Source organism: Amphiura filiformis, chromosome 13 (genome assembly GCF_039555335.1).
Source record: "Amphiura filiformis chromosome 13, Afil_fr2py, whole genome shotgun sequence".
Lineage (NCBI taxonomy): Eukaryota > Metazoa > Echinodermata > Ophiuroidea > Amphilepidida > Amphiuridae > Amphiura > Amphiura filiformis.
The window spans coordinates 65,879,073-65,898,287 of NC_092640.1; the positions used below are offsets into that span (position 1 = coordinate 65,879,073).

Genomic DNA, 19,215 nt, shown 5'->3' on the forward strand with positions numbered 1-19,215 from the left:
GTCACTTTTAAGCTACAAATTTGGATTGAGTAATCCTTCATTCAATATTTTAGGGAAATGAGTTATTTGATGATTTTGCAAAAATTTTCATTTTCATTGACAAAAAAAAAAGATTTTCTAAACATTTGAAAAAACAACAACAACAAAGTTGCTTAGCCTTAATTGTAAGTATAAATTGGTTTAGAACAAATAACTATGAATGTTTGACACTTTTCAATAAATTTCTAAATTCGACACGGCAGCGAACTCCACGATAAGTTTTAAATACTACCGACGACTAGTCATAACATGCTTTGTTGTTTTCAAATCGTCGGGCTTTATTTTTGTGATTTAAGCGTATACAAATAACACCAAACGTTTTCTGATGCGTTAGTATTATCACATAAATATGTGACCATCCACCACAAAGTGGTAGTAAAGTAGACCATTTTCTGTTTATTGCAGATTTTGAAAGAATGCATTTTTAGCTTTAAAATGACACCTCAACCAGCTTCATCGGACATCTGGAAGTGAAGTTGTGGTTCATCAAAGGTCAAATTCCTAATATATTTTACATAGAAATCCATATACTGTTTTTGATTGTATCTCAAAATGGAAAATGCCGACTTTACGACCAGTTTGTGGTGGATGGGCATATATGGTATGCTTCGGGTTTATTTAATGAGTAGCGCTTTAGCGACAAGGTTCAGCATGATTGAGTTTGATAGAAGTGCACCAAGTGTACGCCGTATTATCCGTGCATCAACTGCACGCCGTGGGGAGATGTCTTGGCATGTTTAGAGAAATGAATACTTCTTGTTGACTCTCCAAACCGTGCGGACGCAATCATCAAGTCTCCTGATATGTTTTGTTTTGGCTTTTTCATCATGACGGCGAATTTACCATTTGTCATGATGTTCACGTGAATTATAAGAAATTCAATTATGCAATGTAACTCAGGTAAGATTTAGTAATACAAACATTTATTATTTTACTCCTGCACATGTTCTGACCATGTAAATCACAATAAATTTTATAAACGTAATTCTGTTTCCTATTGTTCATTTCGTGTTAGCCATTCCCTTTTCCGCTCATTATTCCTCTTCCTTTGTGGGACTCCATATCCGGTATTTCTCTCTGCCTTTCCCTAGGTAAGCATTATAAACTTGCCTCAAAAAGAAACTTACAATTTTCACAAGGTCATATCTTAAAATCCTGTGCATGAAAATGAACAAAAATTACGCAGAGGATTACTTCAACACTCTACTCTAAACACATGTCAGTAACCAAGTAGTTGTCCAACTGACACAACCGTAAAATGCACTGACACGGAACAGCTTCCAGGACCACATTCACAGGCGAATAATTGGAACCCAGCAAAAGAAATCTGGGAGAATGCGTTTAAGATCCTTACACAGGTGATTATTTCCAAAGAGTAAGTGGAATAGTGTGGATCGGGGCTGCTTCTGCTTTTCACACACTTTCTTCAAGAAACGGGTCTTGTTCCACACTATTCCATTTACTCACAGATTTCTTGTGTTGGGTGCCAATTATTGGGCTGTGAATGTGGTCCAGGAAACTGTTCCATATCAGTGCATTTTGCTGTTGTATCAGTTGGACAACTGTTTAGTTACTGAACAGTGTTTAGAGTAGAGTATTGACTTTGTAAGTATTACTGTGTAAGTATTAACTTTTCACATTACTTTCATCTTTTGCATTTCCTTTCTTTTCTTTTCTTCTTTTCTTTTTTCTTGTCTTGTCTTCTTTATTCTTTTCTTTTCTCTCTTTTCTTTTCTTTTCTTTTCTTTTCTTTTCTTTTCTTTTCTTTTCTTTTCTTTTCTTTTCTTCTCTTCTCTTCTCTTCATTTCTTTTCTTTTTTCTTTTCTTGTCTTTTCTTTTCTCTTTTCTTTTCTTTTCAGGTTTCTTTTCTTTACTCTAATTTTCTTTTCTCTTCTCTTCTTTTCTCTTTACTTTACTTTTCTTTCTTTATTTCCTTCATTTTTCTTTGCAGTAATTTTGATTTTGACCTTTTGCGTGTCTTCCCCCTTTGCGTCGCGATAGACCTCGCGCATTTCAATCTATGTTTTCACGCACGACTCAGCGCGCGACTCCTCACGCGTTTCTGTGCTCTCCACTTCCTTTGTTTTCCGGCACGCAAAAGGTCATCACTTGACAAAGGTCTATGACCGAAAATTCGTGTTTAATTTTGCTACGCAAATAAATCTATACAAATGTGGTTTGACACCAAATATTTCTGCTCTTGGACTCTTTTACTTAGAGTATTGAAGTAATCATGTGTTCAATTAATGTTTTGTTTATTTTTATGGACAGGAATTTTAAGATATGACCTTGTGAAAAATTATAAGTTTCTTTTTGAAGGTAGTTTAGCATCATCATCTGTGTCATCAAAACACAGACCCTTCGTGTGTTTGGTTAACCCCTAGAGAAAGTCCATATCACACTTGAAAGACCTAAATTTTTTTTTTCGAGTTTAAATAATAATGTTAGTCAAAATTGTATTTAAAACAGGTCAACATCCCTCAATGTTTTGCATCGAATAATGTTAATTGTTTCAATAATGTGATTTTCCAAGATATATGTTTGAAAGAAAACAGCGAGAGCTGTAATACACATTTATGACAAGTTAGCATAAACGTAGTCGCACACAGCAACGAGAGCAGCCCAATTTTCTTCAGCACTGGGCTGGATTTGTCTGGCAGGAAGTTGGAACCCGTATCGTCCTGTGTCACGTCCTTCGAGAGCGTACGCGTACTGTACACCCTGTCCTTCATACATGTAGTCACTGCTTCCGCCTGATGCTTGATCTATGAAAATTGATGAATAAATAGACAAGTAAATAAATAAGTCAATAAATAAATAAATATATAAATAAATAAAATTCAGTAAATAAAAAAATAATATAATATTAGATAAATTAGTAAATAAACAAACAAATAATTACACTATTCTATTACTTACAGATGACTTCAATGACGGAACCATATTGGTATCTTGTTCCATGTACGGCCGTTAGGGCATCACAGGCAGCCTTAGCACCAGCATACTAAAGGGGAAAACACGTAAACATTGTTAATAACTCAGACAAATTAAGAAAGATAACGGGTTATAAAGCAGCCACTAATTGCAACAGAATCCATGCACGAAAGTCCTCAAAAATCCAAGTACTGGAACAATGCCTAATTTGCATAAATCCAAAATGGCCGCAAATGCAGGGGGTGAACGTTGGTCAAATTTTGTTCAAAACCATACCGATATATTGCTCCTATCATATGAATTCAGATCAGCAGAAAGTTTGACCAGTCTCTGACCAGTCTCTGACCTGTCTCCGATTTATAGGCAAAACTGGTCTCAAATTGTTGAAAATAACTCAAAATAAGAAAAGTTGCATTGTTTTGGATGTTTTGTTACATAGGTAACATCATAAAATAGGTCACGGTCAACAGGATTCAATGGATTTGTGTCTGTTTTGCCATGTTACCAAGGTAACAAACCAGCTGAGGTTTTCTTTTTTTATTATTGTTTTTGCAAAGAAGGAATCCGAGACCATTTTTCAATTTTTCCCCTGTGGAATCCAAATTTGGCATTTGACCTTTCCCCGTAACTCAACAAATGTGTATTAGAGATGGGTCAAAATATATATCTTTAATGGAATGATAAATGCAATACATTGGTATGGTTTTTTTAAACAAGATTTTACCAAATATATTCAAAATTGTATTCATCCATTGCTATTTTAGTTAATCCGATTAACTACGTCACTTCTAGGGGCGAATATAAGTTTCGATCACACGACTTCTTGATATTTTCCAATATTTTCGCGCTCAAATCAAACACATTTATAAAAGCTTCAGTCGGTTGACATTGCCCGTGTAAACGTAAAGATCCTCTAAGAAATGAAGTTAAATGATATTACCTGTTGATCGTAATTAGCAGGTCGTGTAGTGGTATATCCATAAGGTGTCATCCAGTATTGGCTGTAGGCGTGATAATCAATGTACATGGCAACACCGCTTCCACCACCCAAACCACCTACAAAATCCCTATAATACAATATTAAATTGTCAGTAAAATTTCAGAGCAACAAAATAAGTCACATGGACCACAATTATTGAGTATAATTTAATCATTATTGAGTTCAAATTTACTCATTTTGTTGACCTGTTCCCATTTTATTCAACATTGAGTAATTTAAATAAACTGAAATGAAACTATGGTGGTCCCTGAATGTAATAATTATGGTGTCAAATATAATAATAATAATAATAATAATAATAATAATAATAATAATAATAATAATAATAATAATAATAATAATAATAATAATAATAATAATAATAATAAACCATGCTTATATCCAGTGCTTAAACAAAGATACATACTAGACAAAAACATAACAACCAAACATTAGTACGCAAATTTAAGTTTTCAGAGATGTTTTAAAATTATTAACAGTCTGAGAGGTTTTTTTTTACATGTAGGCCTAATGGTAAACTGTTTCAGAGTTCAGTGGCAGCGATAGAAAGTGAGCGATGACCATACTGAGTAGCAAATGATGAGCAAGTTAAACGAAATTGTGTTGAAGATCGAAGACTACGTGGAGGTGTGTAATGTTGTATGAGTTCTTGAAAATAGACAGGTGCAAGACCATAAGACCATGAATACATTTGTAAGTGAGGAGGAGAACTTTGTATAAAATGCGGTATTTCACGGGTAGCCAATGTAAAAAAAAATGAAGGATTGGTATCCCAAAGTAAAACTGAAGGTCATGCAAGCGTACCTTATAGCAGAAGTCTCAACTTCAGAAAAGGCCTCAGAACCACGATAGGTATCTGAACATACACTTCCACTGGAACCGCCGCCTGTGTAGAGTAAACAGAAGACATGCGAAGAAATAAGGTGTTGCGTCAGGAACATAACTTTATGGATATTATTGACAAAAATCGGGTACGCTTTATAAAAGGGAATAGGTTCGAAATCTAGCAACACTGCCTTCTGCGTGCAATTCACTTGATTTCATTCAAAATGTTTACAGATGGTTTGGGCTGTATTTTGTGGTTATTTTGAACGGCGTTTTTAAGAAAGTCGGTAAACGTGAGCAGGATTTAGTTTTTCACTAGAGAAGTCCTTTTCAGAGGGCTGAGCTTTCGGAACTCTAGCCAGTGTCACCTGTGATGTGCCCTGAATAATTAAATTTGATTATTTATCTTTGTTTACAATAATTTAGACAACCGGTATTTCAAGAGTGATGACTATTTTAGGCAAGCACCTTTCTTATGCATCAAGTTGATCAAATACAAATTGCATTATTCCTAATTTTGGATAGTTGGAAATTCCATTTCTAGAATGTTCATTGTGTTGCACAATTGAGAAAATCCCTAAGATTGTAAAGTGAATAATGATATCATGTTGGGACAAAACCACAGGAATGTGAAAGGTTAATGTTTATATTATTCTTGGGAATTTCCCAGATTACATCACATGTTGTGAAGATGTGAATGAAGTAATTGGTTATTAATAAACTACGCAAAAAAGTTTCTTTATGGTTAGGAAATTTACCCACTATTAAAATCTAGCGACCAATTTTGTACGTTTGCTAAATAATCGCATGCGGGAGATTATCCTGCGCATTTTGACACCTCAATCACTACCCTACGACACTCCTGAGAAAAGATATGAATGTTTAAGTAACACGAGGTCGAAAAATGAAAATTGCAAAGAAGCCTATTCAATGGTTTTAGAGCTGATTCACTGATCCAAGACGGTTTCATTATTCCCGCCTTTTCAATTTTAATTTAAAGCATTTTAATTGATGCATGTTGGATAATCCGTTGCTAATTGTGCAGATGAATGATCAAAGACAAAGGTGAGTGGGTATACTAAGACATTTACGTTTTGAGAGATGGATTTGGAAAAGGGATTCAAAACAGGTCATGATTACAGCTGCATTCCTGGGAGCAGAAGGAATTGAGACACTTGAGTGGCCCTCCAGAAGCCCTGATCTTAACCCCTAGGAGAACTGTTGCGATCAGCACAAGAGACGAGTCAACAAGAAGATAAAGGCAGATACAACTCTGGTGGGATTGCGTTGCATCGTTATCAACGAGTGGAACGGGGTGGAGCAAGGTAACATTCGATGCCTCATTAGGAGCATGAGACGCCGCGTGGCTGCTGTAAGGGAAGCCAACGGTGGACACACAAAGTATTGAAAGACTGGTAAAGGAAGAGATTAATCTCAAGTGAAGTTGGAAGCGGCATTATGATGCCTGAAATGTGCTCAGCAATTAAACAAACAATGTTACCTTCATGTTTGTTGTTTTTTGTGTTCTTTTAAACATTCATATCTTTTCTCAGGAGTGTCGTAGAGTAGTGATTGAGGTGTCAAAATGCGCAGGACAATCACCCGCATGCAATTATTTAGCAAACGTACAAAATTAGTCGCTAAATCTTAATAGTGGGTAAATTTCCTAACCATAAAGAAACTTTTTTTGCGTAGTGTAGTATGGCCCTTCTTGTTTAGTATATAAGAAAATGTAAACACAACTCTACACAGTTGAGTGCTGTGTAGTGTGCGTACAGTTTATTTCCTTCAAAGAAAGGAAATTGCGAACCAGAAATATTTTATGTAGTCAAGGTACTACTATTTAGCCAGTGATATCGGAGTAGATCTCGAATACGTCAAAGTTCGTACCTCTAACAAGAAAGGAATATATCCTTCTGTCGACTTGCTGAAGTCGGGTTTATGAAAACCACAACAATGTAAGTGGAAACAGGGGCAACTGCTGAATGCAGGCCTGTTTTCCATTAGACATTATAAATTGTGTGGAAGGTGAAAAGAGCACCATTTTGGAGATAGTTAACTGTGCGAGTATTTTATGCAAAGGATAGAAAATTCTTCAGTGGACTTCGCTGAACAATGATCTTTGACATAAAAACTTGACAATCAAAAAACAGAAGAACGCTGCTGGATAAGTAACTTTGCTAAAGAGTGTATATCGTCAGCCTGCTACGGTTTTTGTCTATGGTATTTTTTGTAATTTTGAGAACAAAGTAATATGGTTCAAGCATGCATTTAAACATATTTATTCACCAATCTTTGCACAAGCAGAAATGATAATGATACAAATGAAAGGGAATAATCCGAAATAATTAGGGTGATTACGTAACTGATGCGTCATCAAACCACATTTTGTTCTTTGTTCTCAAAATTACAAAAAAAATGACTTAGGCAATTAGCGTAGCATGCTGACGATATGTATGATTGATTATATGTGTTTATGTTGACTCATACAATTATTGTTAAACCATACTTTTCTTTTGATTAAAAGACTTAGATATTGTTAACTTAAGGGGGTACTACACCCCTGGCCAATTTTGTGCCTATTTTTGCTTTTTTCTCAAAAATTATAACACATTGGTGCCAAGTAAGATATGTATATTATAGGGGCAAGGACTACAACTACTGTACTGAAAATTGAGCAACTCAAAACAAATAGTTATTGATTTATTGATCAAATATTGGTTTCCCTCATTTTTGACTGTAACTCCACAACTGTTGTCTGTGCTGAAATAAAATTTCCAGTGCAGTAGTTGTAGTCCTTGCCCTATAATATACATATCTTACTTGTCCCCAATGCACTATAATTTTGGAGAAAAATGCAAAAATAGGCACAAAATTAGACAGGGGTGTAGTACCCCCTTAAGTTATCAGTGTGTTTTGTTGTGCATTCTGAAGTGAATTTGGGAAAATGTGTTTTTAGCCTTGAGTCGTTAAGCGATTCGTAGCACATCTCAGAGCTATAAAGAGTTACCTTCCTCTGTAAATGGCACTCACGAGAGTTCCGAAAACTCTGAAAGGAATTCTTCATAGAGAAAAATTGAATTCTACCTTATATGTACCATGCGGTATTGTGGTAAAATTACGCTCTGATTGTTATGGTAACGGACCCAGTGTGCACAGGTTATGATTCCGACGTTGAATCAACGTTGATACAACGTCGAAGTTTCAACCTAACCTGATTTCAACCTGATTTCAACCTAAAGGTTAGTTGAAATCAGGTTGAAAATGCGACGTTGATACAACGTTGAAATTTCAACCTGATTTCAACGTCGAAATTTAATTTTGACGTCGAAATTGATTTTGACGTCGAGATTTCAACGTGATTTCAACGTGATTTCAACGTCTGGTGTGCCCACTGGGGAGGCAGGCGTATGATACGCTATACACGGGAACTGACGTAACTCAATAACTCGCACAGATGATGAGCTGATCAATGCCTACAAAACGCATGGTAATCAGTTTTATGGTTTTGTGCCTGTTATATAAATCGCTTCATTTGAAAATTAAGTGTGTCTTCCATTTTGTTTTGCTAAAAACAGTATAAAACCTTGTGCATGAAAACAACCGTGGTAGATGCTTCGCGTAACACAACCAAAATGCATTTAGTAAATGTTACTTGTGCTACTATAAAGTGTCAATTAAATTAAACTTACCGCCCCATCCAGTTGCAAAGTTCCTATTGGGATCAGTTCCAACACAGAATGAACCGCCGTTTGGTTTGCGTGTTTTCCTCCACATGCGATCCTAAGTTATGCAAACAATTGAATTATAATATTTTCATTAAAGGATGTCTCCGGCAATCACAACATTATGCCTTATATGTTGGAAAAATAATTATCAAGCACGAATCACGTGGTTTTATTTATGTGATGTTTATGTGACGTTCTGCAAAGCAAGTGGAACAAAGTTGTTTTTTGTCGAATTCGACAACCTTTCAACATAATCTTGCTCCTCAACTGGTCAAAAAAGTTGGAAAATAATAACTTTGCCTGGTAAATGGAAGATCGTAGGTTAGGCCTAATCTTTGTTTTCTCAAAATGGTGTTCGCAGTACTGATGAGCGGCATTATTGTATAATGCTTCAGATCTTTTATCGTCGTAATGATCACCATATCATTAAGGATATTAACATGTATTTTCTTCACAAGTAGTTTACTTCTTCATGTTAAGTATTTTAGCAATCAGTTAGTTGACTAAATTATAATTCTATTCAACTGGACTTACTATTTATGATGGCTACGGTATCACGTCATATCCATGACGCATCATCAGGCCGACTGATTTTGAATTGGCTCTGTATTCTTGACCTGTGACGTCACGATGGTAGAAGTGACGTCACACGAGAGTCGTCGAGGGATCTTCCTGATGGTCGGTTCGTAACTCTTGGACAAGTTGTGGCGTAGTCCCCCGTAGTCGGCCTGATATGCGTCATGGATATGACGTGATACCGTAGCCATCATAAATAGTAAGTCCAGTTGAATAGAATTATAATTTAGTCAACTCTTTGATCTACCTGGATGATTGATAATATTCATAAATATATTTTAGCCATCGTACTCACGTTAGTCCATGTATAGGCATAACCGTCGGGGTTCATTACGGGTACAATATAAAAGTCAAAATAGCTGAGGAGACGTGTAGCATCAGCGCTTCCATCGGCAAGCTGAAATAACAATAACATATATCAAACTTGTATCGCTTAAAGGGGGGTAACCCTATTGGTTTTGGCTATGGATTATCTTTAAAATTACATAATAATATCAAATATCGCATTCTTTACGCTGCTTTGTGAAAAAACGAGAGCATTTTCAGCGTAAATGTGAATAAATAAAAAAATTGCAATCCAATACCTTGGTATGCGCGAATTGCATTCTGGGCAGGCAAGCAACAAGACCTGAACGGAAAATATTTGTTTTTAACTCTTTTTCGTACCGTTTCAGAAAAAAAGCAAACAAAATATATTTCCCCTTGCAACCTGTACATTTCAAATGAATATAAAAAAGTTTGGGTTAAAAATGGAGAGGGAAAAAAACCTTCCACCACCGGATTTTGAACCGGGTACCCTTCGGGGTAATAATGCGCCATTTAGCCCACGTAACCTATGTGGGAATTTTTAAACTATATACGGCGCGCCGTCTCCTCAGCACTTAGTGTAGTTCGCTTCTTTCACAGAATGTGTATGACGCGAAATCAAAGTAGCTGTTGAGGAGACTGATGATTCGCAATTAATTCCCTGCCCAGAAATCCGAAGTAATTTTTAGTATTTACAAAGTGGTAGCCTTAAAAGGCCGCTGTGCTTCATGATTTCTCCGGAAATACATCGACTTGGAGCGTCAAATTTCAGGATCTATCATGTGATACCAAAACCTCATCAGCAATGAAAAATATCGGGGGGATGATGCTGTCGATCGGGTCACGGACCTTTAATGTTAACAGTAATCGAAGCGCCGCTATGTATTGAACATCGGAATCCGTCACATATTCGTCGCATGCGATCGTAGTGCACGTCAATGTCCGTGCGAAGTTTATGAATATCAAAACAGCACTAGCACGGATTGGGACCGTCGGAGTTTAACACCCTACTCTTCTCGGAACTGACTGCGAGATATCGAGGGGTCAGTGTCCCAAAGACGTTACTCCATTTTGTTTGCGAAAATGAGATATGGTATCAAATTTTTCAGAGAGACGTAACTCCTTCAAAACCCCATTGAAGTCAATGGCCAGTGAAACGTAGACTTTACTCCTTAATGCCCATGTGGACCATTTTCTTTAAACTCAAAATGACCAAAATGGAGTTGCCAAAATGGAATTGTCACCGACCCATCGATATGACTATCTGTACACGGGACCGACGTCTTAATGCCCCAGGAAGGTATTCTCATGGTTCATTTACCTATTTCTAAACATACCTTGGGAAGAGTGGACGTCTAAATTTAATCTCCTATTATTATTTCAGGTAAGTATCTTAACCAATCGGCCATGCTTATAACAAAGCGGCATAAGATTTTACACCCTTATTACATAGAAATACTGAAGTGCATTGTATTGTAAAATATTTTCTCATCTGATATTTTGAATATCGCACACAGCCTGGTTAAATTGATAATAATAACATTGGAAAAAATTGACTTACATATTTTGCCATGTACATGACAGTTGCCGGGGTGACCCATTCACGAGCATGTATACCTCCATGGAATACAACAGCTTTCTTGCCACTGCCTCCAGATGATATCTGAAAGAAGACGGATTATTAATTTCTGCAGACATTTTAGATACATATATATGGAAGACCTCGAAAGGCTGTGCAATAATTATGAGTCCTTGGGGTGGGTAAAATTGGGGGCAAAGAGTTTTGCCAGGCCAAGAGGGGGGGGGGGCAAGCAATTCTTAGCACACATTTACGGGACACCTTTTAAATAACGTGTTCTAAAGAGCCTTACATTACTCGGTTGTCACTCGATAGTTGGCCCTACATTAACTTTGTCATGTATAATTTCTGTAGATTTACTCCATTGACTAAGGTCAGTGACCATTGTTGAGGAGTTAAGAAGATAAATAAATGCCAGAATCTATTCTATTGTGGTGGATATCCAACTTACAGTTATGTCAACATTTGGTTACTCATCCATAAAAAGGCAAACAATGATTATATATATGTTTCTGTTATAATCAACTCACTTTGTATACATCCATCACAAAATCTGATTGCTAGTATTATATGGGTGAATGTACAACAAAAGAATTGGTTTCCCTATAAGGCCTGTACTTAAGCAATTTTTGGAACTGGCTAAGATTTATTGGGCGAATTACCGTGTGTCCACCAGTAATGTAGGAAAACACAATATAAACGTTGAAATAAATGTGCAAAATATCCTGCTCGCTACACTCACATCGTTTATCTAGACCATTCAAGTTTGTAAATTGGAAACCTAAAAGTTGGCATGTAATATTAAAGATGGATTAAAATCCACAAACCTTAACGTAATTAAGTTGTCGTCCTTCGTAAGAACTTCCCATAGAGCCTGCAGTTACCACGCTATTTGCTGCCGCGAAGTCGGCTACCCATTGTTCAATCTGAAAGAAAATATCGGGTGGCACCACTAGTTCATTTGCGCAGGTTTGACTCTCCTATTTTCGAAACAAGTTGAAAACTACAAACGAGGTCAACAGCTAAACGTCCGCACTGAAGGACGGAACACGTTAATAGTTCAAAGGCACTGTTGATCAAGCTTAAAGGAGGATTTCGTGATCCTAGCATCCTCTCTTTATGACATTTTTTAATAGATATCAAAAATTCCAGTTGATTTCGATTTTGCGTTTGCAAGTATATGCATGATTGTGTGTATTACACTGCTCTATAGGCCACTGTTGTAATTTCGTTCTGGTATACCAGAACGAAATTCAAATTTGACGATATTTTTGCTTAACGAATTAATCTGCAAGATATTTTTGGTATATAAACATTATGTAGCCAGTGGTTTCCAGTGGTATAAAGATCTCAACTTTTTTTTGAGAAAAGTGTTGGGGGAGGTGAAGCTGTGGATCACGAAATGACTTTTTAAAATCACCCTGGGGATATTAAATGCAGAACTTTTTTGTCAATACTCAGGAAAACTGCTGGGTATTGCGCTAGGGACCTCTTGCACCAGAAGTAAGTACCTTTAACACTGCCCCTCTCTCCTGCTCATTAGCTATGGCAAACCTTCCTTGCGGTTTCCGGGCAGATCAGATCAAGTCTGGGAATAAGTCGATGTCTTAAGGCAGCAGAACCATTCGCATAAGTTTGCCTTAATAAAAAAAGGCTTAATTATTCGGAAAAGATATGTCCGTGATGTGCTTGGCCTTTATGTCATGGGTTTTTTTTCAAAGAATTATTTCAACGATCTTACATAATATCATAAGCTATTTTTTATAATACATGATATTTTCGTATCTTACTGTGTCAATGTCATTGTAATTATTGTAGTCAAAATCTGCCTGGGGTCTCAGATTTGCCTCCACTTCATCGGTGTCTTTTTGGACATCCTCTACCATGGTGCTAAGGCGAATGCCTCGACGACCAAGTAGGCGTACTACATCTTCACGGAGAGTTGGTGATACCATGATGTCAACTGGTCTGTCAACGTATGTAGGCTCCCTCCAGAAACTCAACTATGACGTGAAAATAAAAAAGCGTGACGTTCAGATTAATCAGTTTGGGGTTATGTGCATAGACATAATGAGTACATACTAGTATTTAGAAGAGCTCCGATGCAAGTTAAGTTTCAATTATTCAAGTATAAACATCTCCAACATAATATCGCTATGATGTCATAATGTGAGCGCGTTCATTTGTGGAGATTTGTGGCTATGTGCAAAAGTAAAGGAAAAATAATTTTTGGCTAAAAATCCTACGAACATACGATTTTTACGGAATTTTCACCTAAATATAAAATAAAATGACTATTTCAACTGAAAAGTAAAAAGTCAGTAGCTCTTACAAGAGCGAAATGAAAATAATGGATTTTACTGTAGCCTCATCAACGCCCACTCTATGGTCATTTAATTTTATTACTAAAATGAGCGCAAAGGATGGATCTACGATTAGCTTAGGTCGTTTGGGCGTAAACACGTGCGTTTGTTATGACGGATAAAATATCTCAGGGGTTTGTACACCACCCTCTCGTAGTTCTAGGCTAAATGATTGTGTTTACAATCAAGGTTTATTGTTTTCTTTAATTTGTGCAATCGTGTCGGTGAAAAGTATCGCGACGACACACAAAGTGTATTATTTGTTGCTCGAAATTGTACACGTTTACTGAAATGTTGATGTGTCTTATGCACTCTCCCTGCGGGGCTCAGTACACTTGAACTATTTTTTGTTTAACTACCAACAAAGCAAATCACCCTAGTAACAACTAGCAATTTTGCACTCACAACATTTTACTGGGAGAGAATTTTGTAAAAAAAAATTGTCATTTAAAATAAACTTACTTGTTCCCCGAGAAGAGAACTCTCCAAATTTTTGAGAGTGTTCAACTCGTTCTCCGTTTTGGGAGTGACGCGAAGAACTTGGTACCTGGTTTGGAAAAGAACAAGAAGAGAAAAAAAGTTGTGTGATGATACAATAACGACAATTCAAATCACATCAACAACCTAGCTCAAATTTGAGGTGTAGAGGATTTCTTGATAATTGCTCACAGATTTTCAGATAATGGCACTGCAGTGGCCAGGGTAGGGACGATATGTCACGAATCGTCGGTACGTTTTTCCAGGTGCCAGTGAAAGTATTTGATTGATGGTCTGTTTAAAAAACAAACAAATTACTTCAATTTGGTTCGCTTTAGCGTTTAATACAATTGCATATTTTGAGACGGGGTAATTTGTCGAAAATCTTTCGGTGTCCGGTACATTTGCAATTTTATGTCTCCCCTTGTCTTTGACAGACAGTTGGCTAAACCATTGTGGCAATGCACGTGAATCAGTATATTATTATACTTGAATCTTTTGGAGCAGCAATATTGGTTTTTAATTAAAGGTCAGTATCCACTACCACATTTGAAAGTAAAACAAAAAGCATCAACAAGCAAATAAACGAATAAAAACAGCATTGACTTACCCATCATAGCGTACTTTCTCCGCCAAGCACACGGCTGCGCAGAGGACAATAAGAAACCCGCGAATCATGATGACCAAAGACCAGCAACTTCGTTGACTGAAACTACTGGATGATATCCTCCAAGATCACCGGCTGCATTATATACCATCTGAATTTCCCGATGGTCACCGACTATGAGTTATCGCGATGATATTGATAAAAAATTAGACTATAATCACCCCTGCTTTGTATTTGTAGTTAATGATAAAAGTGGTAATAATAGTTTGTTATCAATATTTTTGCCTAAGACTATAATCTTCTTAGAAAACCAAATGCTTATTTCCCATAACATGTCATGGATAACATCGTAATGTTGCTGAAATAAAGGTTACAATTATTTAGCTACCAAAGCCGGGGGCACTCCTACAGTCAGTGAAGTGACAAGCATGTGCGGTGGCAACTTTCAACATGAGTTTTTTCGGGAGCAAAAATGTTGCGTGTGCAAAAAACAGGGGTCTCTCTAAGGGAAATACTATAGGAGACTTTTGCGGGCAGATGCTAAATCTTTGATGTCCTTCAAGGTAAGATGCAACAATGGTCCTTTTGGGATAGATACTAAAAGATGGAAGATCCTAAACACGAGTTCACTCGTATTTTAACAACAGTCGGTTGAAGTCAAATAAAAACAAATAATGGCTAAGGGACCACTAAATTAAGGGGATGCCTAACACACAAACAAATGGGTTAATTACAAAAGATGGTGGCTAACTGCAGTTTTGAATTGACGGAGGAAGATAATTCCACGTGGTGTGTGCGTATTTGTAAAAAGAGCGTTAGCAAGATAGAGTCTGCAAAGGAGGGATCAAGAGCGCAGCTATTAAAGTTCGGGAGATTGGGTCTGGAGTGAGGATTGTAAGGATTTGGTAAATCTTTGATGAGCATTATAAATTGAAATAAATTGAAATGAATTGAATTAAAAATAATTGTTGAACGTTGCACACCGTCATCATCCCTATATCTTCGTGTTAAAAATTGCCGTGGTAGTACGATGAATCCTCACGTTTTTCAACAACTACGCATGGTGATTTTGTTCGAGATAGGCCGTGCGACTCAGGCTACGCATACAATTTGAGATTTTGAGAGCCGGCCACACTGTTTCTATTCTATGTTTTACGATGTTCGCATGATCAGTATATGGCTGGCCGTAACCGCCACAACGTGGAGCTGCTACGCGTAGCTTACTTTTCGCTTCGCGGAGCTAAATTGACCAATCATGTAAGATCTTTTCATTATGCGGAGCCAGTTGATGCATCATCGTTCCAGAGAGAGAAAACTCTGGCCAAAATTAATGTTTACTATGTGGATTTTAAATGAATCGAATGTAAATAAACCACAAACAGTTGTACAGGATCAATACCATTGTTTGATTAGTGTATAGTCAATGTTACCTTGCATGCATGTGCCATGTGTGTGGCGTGTTTGTTTGTTTGTCTACTGTGTCAGGCCAGGATCACTGACACCCACGGTACTGATACTGTCATACTATCACGGTGATCATATTGTTGAATGTTGTTGACTTTAAAATAATCATGATGCAGTCATGTCTACAGTAGAATTCACCACGACCTTTGAAGGACTTAAACCCCATTAAAAGCTATTAAACCAAGATAACACTCAATGAAAACAGCTCAACTATGTTACATCAGATCTTCTCTGGTTAAATACACACTGCACTTGTGTCTGTTTTACCTGTGCAATGAACAATGAGCTGGTATTATAGTTTCAGTTGGGTGAATGATTATAAAGCGAACGCAAGGTAACAATACTGTCTGGGCTTTTGTTTACGAAATGAGACAATAGTCTGCTTATTGTTAACCAGCGTTCTTGAAAATGAGAAGCATAATGGTTTGCAGACTTAACACGGTTTAGAAATAATTTGTTCATATTTTTTGGTGTTATCTGTCGTTTACATATCCTTCCTAAAACACAAAAGTACCAATATTTCCAAACACCTAAATTAGCTAAAATTTAGGAAATGTTACAAAACTATATTTTCTAGAATTTCAGAGAATACTTTAAATATTGGCTGGTTATTTTTTACACAGTGACGTCATATAGGCAATGTCATAATACTTCTAACATACACTAGGTCACGCGTCAATGGTGAGCGCACTGAGTATTGTGTATAGGAAAACCAGTGCCGCCGACAAGGGGGGTAACCGGGGTCGTTACCCCGGGGCCCGGGGTCCTAGGGGGCCCGTAAAAAGTGAAGAGAAGATACTATACTATGGGGCATTAAAAGCCAAGAAAACGGACCTCAGGGGCCCGTAAAAGGTTCAGAATAGATATCTTGCAATTAAGGCATATTTTCGTTACTTTACTATACGGGCCGACAAAGGTCTCTTTTCTTAGGCCTAAGGTATCTCTTCTTTGCTTTTTACGGGCCCTCCGAGGTCTCTTTTTTTCTTTTTATGGGTCCATTATAATATATCTTTTCTTTGCTTATTAAGGTTTTTTTACATACTCACTAAGGTCTCTTTTCTTTCCTTTACGGGCCTATGGTATCTTTTCTTTGCTTTTTACGGTCCCACTACGGTCTCTTTTCTTTGCCTACGGGTCCATTATAAGGTATGTTTTCTTTGCTCTTTTACGGCCCATAAAAACCAAACAAAAGGAACGGGCCCGTAAAAACATAGAAAAGAGACGTGCATTTTATAAAAAAATGCCAAAATGATCATCCTCGATATAATGAAATCTACGAGAAATCAGGGGAGTGCACAGCTTAATCGTGGGAACACAAATTGCAAATTTTCGCGCGCTTCGCGCGCATTGTGCCCTACTGCCCTTCACTTTATTATGATCATTTACCTTAAAATTGGCAATTTTTCCGCGCTTCGCACGGAGTTTCTTTCAATATGTCCAATCTGGGAGCAAAAGTCGCTAATTCTAATTACAAATTTTTGCGAGCTTGGCGCGCATAATTCACCGGTTCATACTTGGATCATTTTAGCTTCAAATTGGCAAATATTTTACACTCCGCGTGGAAGTTGTTCAGAGAAACTTAATATGGGAGCAAAATGCCGTTCAAATTGCAAATTTGTGCGCGCTTCGCGCGCATTTGTCTCCTTCAATGTTCATATTTGATTATTGGCATCTAAACATGCTACTTTCGCTCCCGTCTGCAACATATGTTCAAGGATTTTACACCAACCTCCCTCCCCATGTTACAAAGAAATTTATGCCACTGTTGCCCCCCACACACACACACACACACCCCCCACCCACACTTATGAAGTCCTGCACCGTCATCACTGATCAAAGGGGCCCGTGCGTTCACATTGCCCCCGGGCCCGTAATAGCTCTCGGCGGCACTGAGGAAAACGGGCAGTACCGTAACTACAGTATGTATGGCCTACTACTAGTATATAAAGTAAATCCGAACTGGTTTGCTGAAGGTCGAATTCCGCAGGCCACGCCGCGCAAGATGTACAAATCAGCTCCCGGCGATACACTGCAGATCGCAGAATTGTGTGCATGGTTTACCACCACTCTGCCTACCTATATAGTTGTTTACAATACTGTATGAGTTTCTTGTGAGTGCATGTCCATCTTAATAATAAGTCGGTTCGTACTTTTCATAAATTAAATTTTGAATCATAACTATCGTGACCGAGGATATCTTGCAACTACGTGAAGCTCGTCTGGCAAATTCTTAATGACTAAATTCGCTTCACGTAATGAGTAAGTCGTACTTGATTGGTCAGTTTTACCTCCGAGTAATGAAAAACTCTAACATGATTGGTCAATTTGGCTCCACGGAGCAAAAAATCAGCTACGCGTAGCAGCTCCACGTTGTGGCGGTTGCGGCCTACCATATCAGTATCCCATATGATATTTCTATTGTAAGAAAATTTTATTTGTTGTCACGTAAATCACAGGTTTCGTTTAAATTAACTACCTGGAAATTAAATTAACTAATTAGTGAGGACCGGTATTTTGCTGTGGATATGTTTAACTGCAATTTTGATGTAAAACATTTGAAATCCGCTGTAAAAATTTTGATAATATTCAACTCTTTGAGAAAATTATTTTATAAAGGAATGCTGGTAAAACCAGGTGCAATACAATGTACATTATTGACACACTATCACTCTCTTTATCTTCGTCAATAATAGAATAATCGATTTCAATCGAATTGAATACATGAGTTTGTAGTTGACTACTGAGCGACCTAAGCGATCGATTGCTAGCCAATCAGATAGTACTCCTTTTCTTGCGTTCAATGAAATACCACTCGCCTGTCGCTCACTTCCACTCGCCCGTCGCTCACCAACAGAGTATTACATTTATATTTATCGTATAGGACGTCGACACTGTGCGTTGGAGCCTACACGAAATATAAAATGTTATTTACATGAATCTGATGCACAGTGCGGAAACCAGTACAGGCAGGTTGTCGACCACATAAGTCATCCAGCGCTTAAAACCAGTACTATATACAAATGACGACACTCTCTTTCATATTCACATTTGAATTTTTTATTATTATATTATTGTACTCATAAAATGTAGGCTATTAGATTTTGAAATGCAAATCTAACAAACATAACCTTTGTCATTTCTGGCAAAAGCTTTTATATTGCCACACGTTTTTACCGAAAAAAATGTCAGTTTGTACCGAATTTTCTTCCCACAATACAATATGCGTATTGCATAACAAACGAGATGTATTAAACTCTGATATCCATTATGCAATATGCATATTTCTTAGTGGGAAGGAATTTCGGTACAACTAACTT

General features: G+C 37.2%; 1 protein-coding gene across 1 annotated transcript; it reads right to left on the reverse strand.

Moving 5' to 3' along the window:
- Window positions 1-2,558: 2,558 nt before the first annotated feature.
- On the reverse strand, window positions 2,559-14,505 carry LOC140167851 (carboxypeptidase A2-like). Its single transcript, XM_072191142.1, has 8 exons — window positions 14,438-14,505; window positions 13,813-13,897; window positions 12,778-12,990; window positions 11,815-11,913; window positions 10,970-11,071; window positions 9,398-9,499; window positions 8,491-8,581; window positions 2,559-2,804 (listed from the first exon to the last, which is right to left on the reverse strand). The coding sequence occupies exons 1-8, from the start codon at window positions 14,503-14,505 to the stop codon at window positions 2,614-2,616; spliced, it is 951 nt and encodes a 316-aa protein (XP_072047243.1). The 3' UTR covers window positions 2,559-2,613.
- Window positions 14,506-19,215: the final 4,710 nt, after the last annotated feature.

Bases quoted from the DNA above. Each gene is read 5' to 3' on its own strand.
- LOC140167851 (XM_072191142.1), bottom strand. From the start codon at position 14,505: ATGATTCGCGGGTTTCTTATTGTCCTCTGCGCAGCCGTGTGCTTGGCG. The intron at 8,582-9,397 runs GTGAGTACGATG...TGCATAACTTAG, and splicing joins ATGCCTATACATGGACTAAC to GATCGCATGTGGAGGAAAAC. The intron at 2,805-8,490 runs GTAAGTTTAATT...CAATTTTCATAG, and splicing joins CTTTGCAACTGGATGGGGCG to ATCAAGCATCAGGCGGAAGC.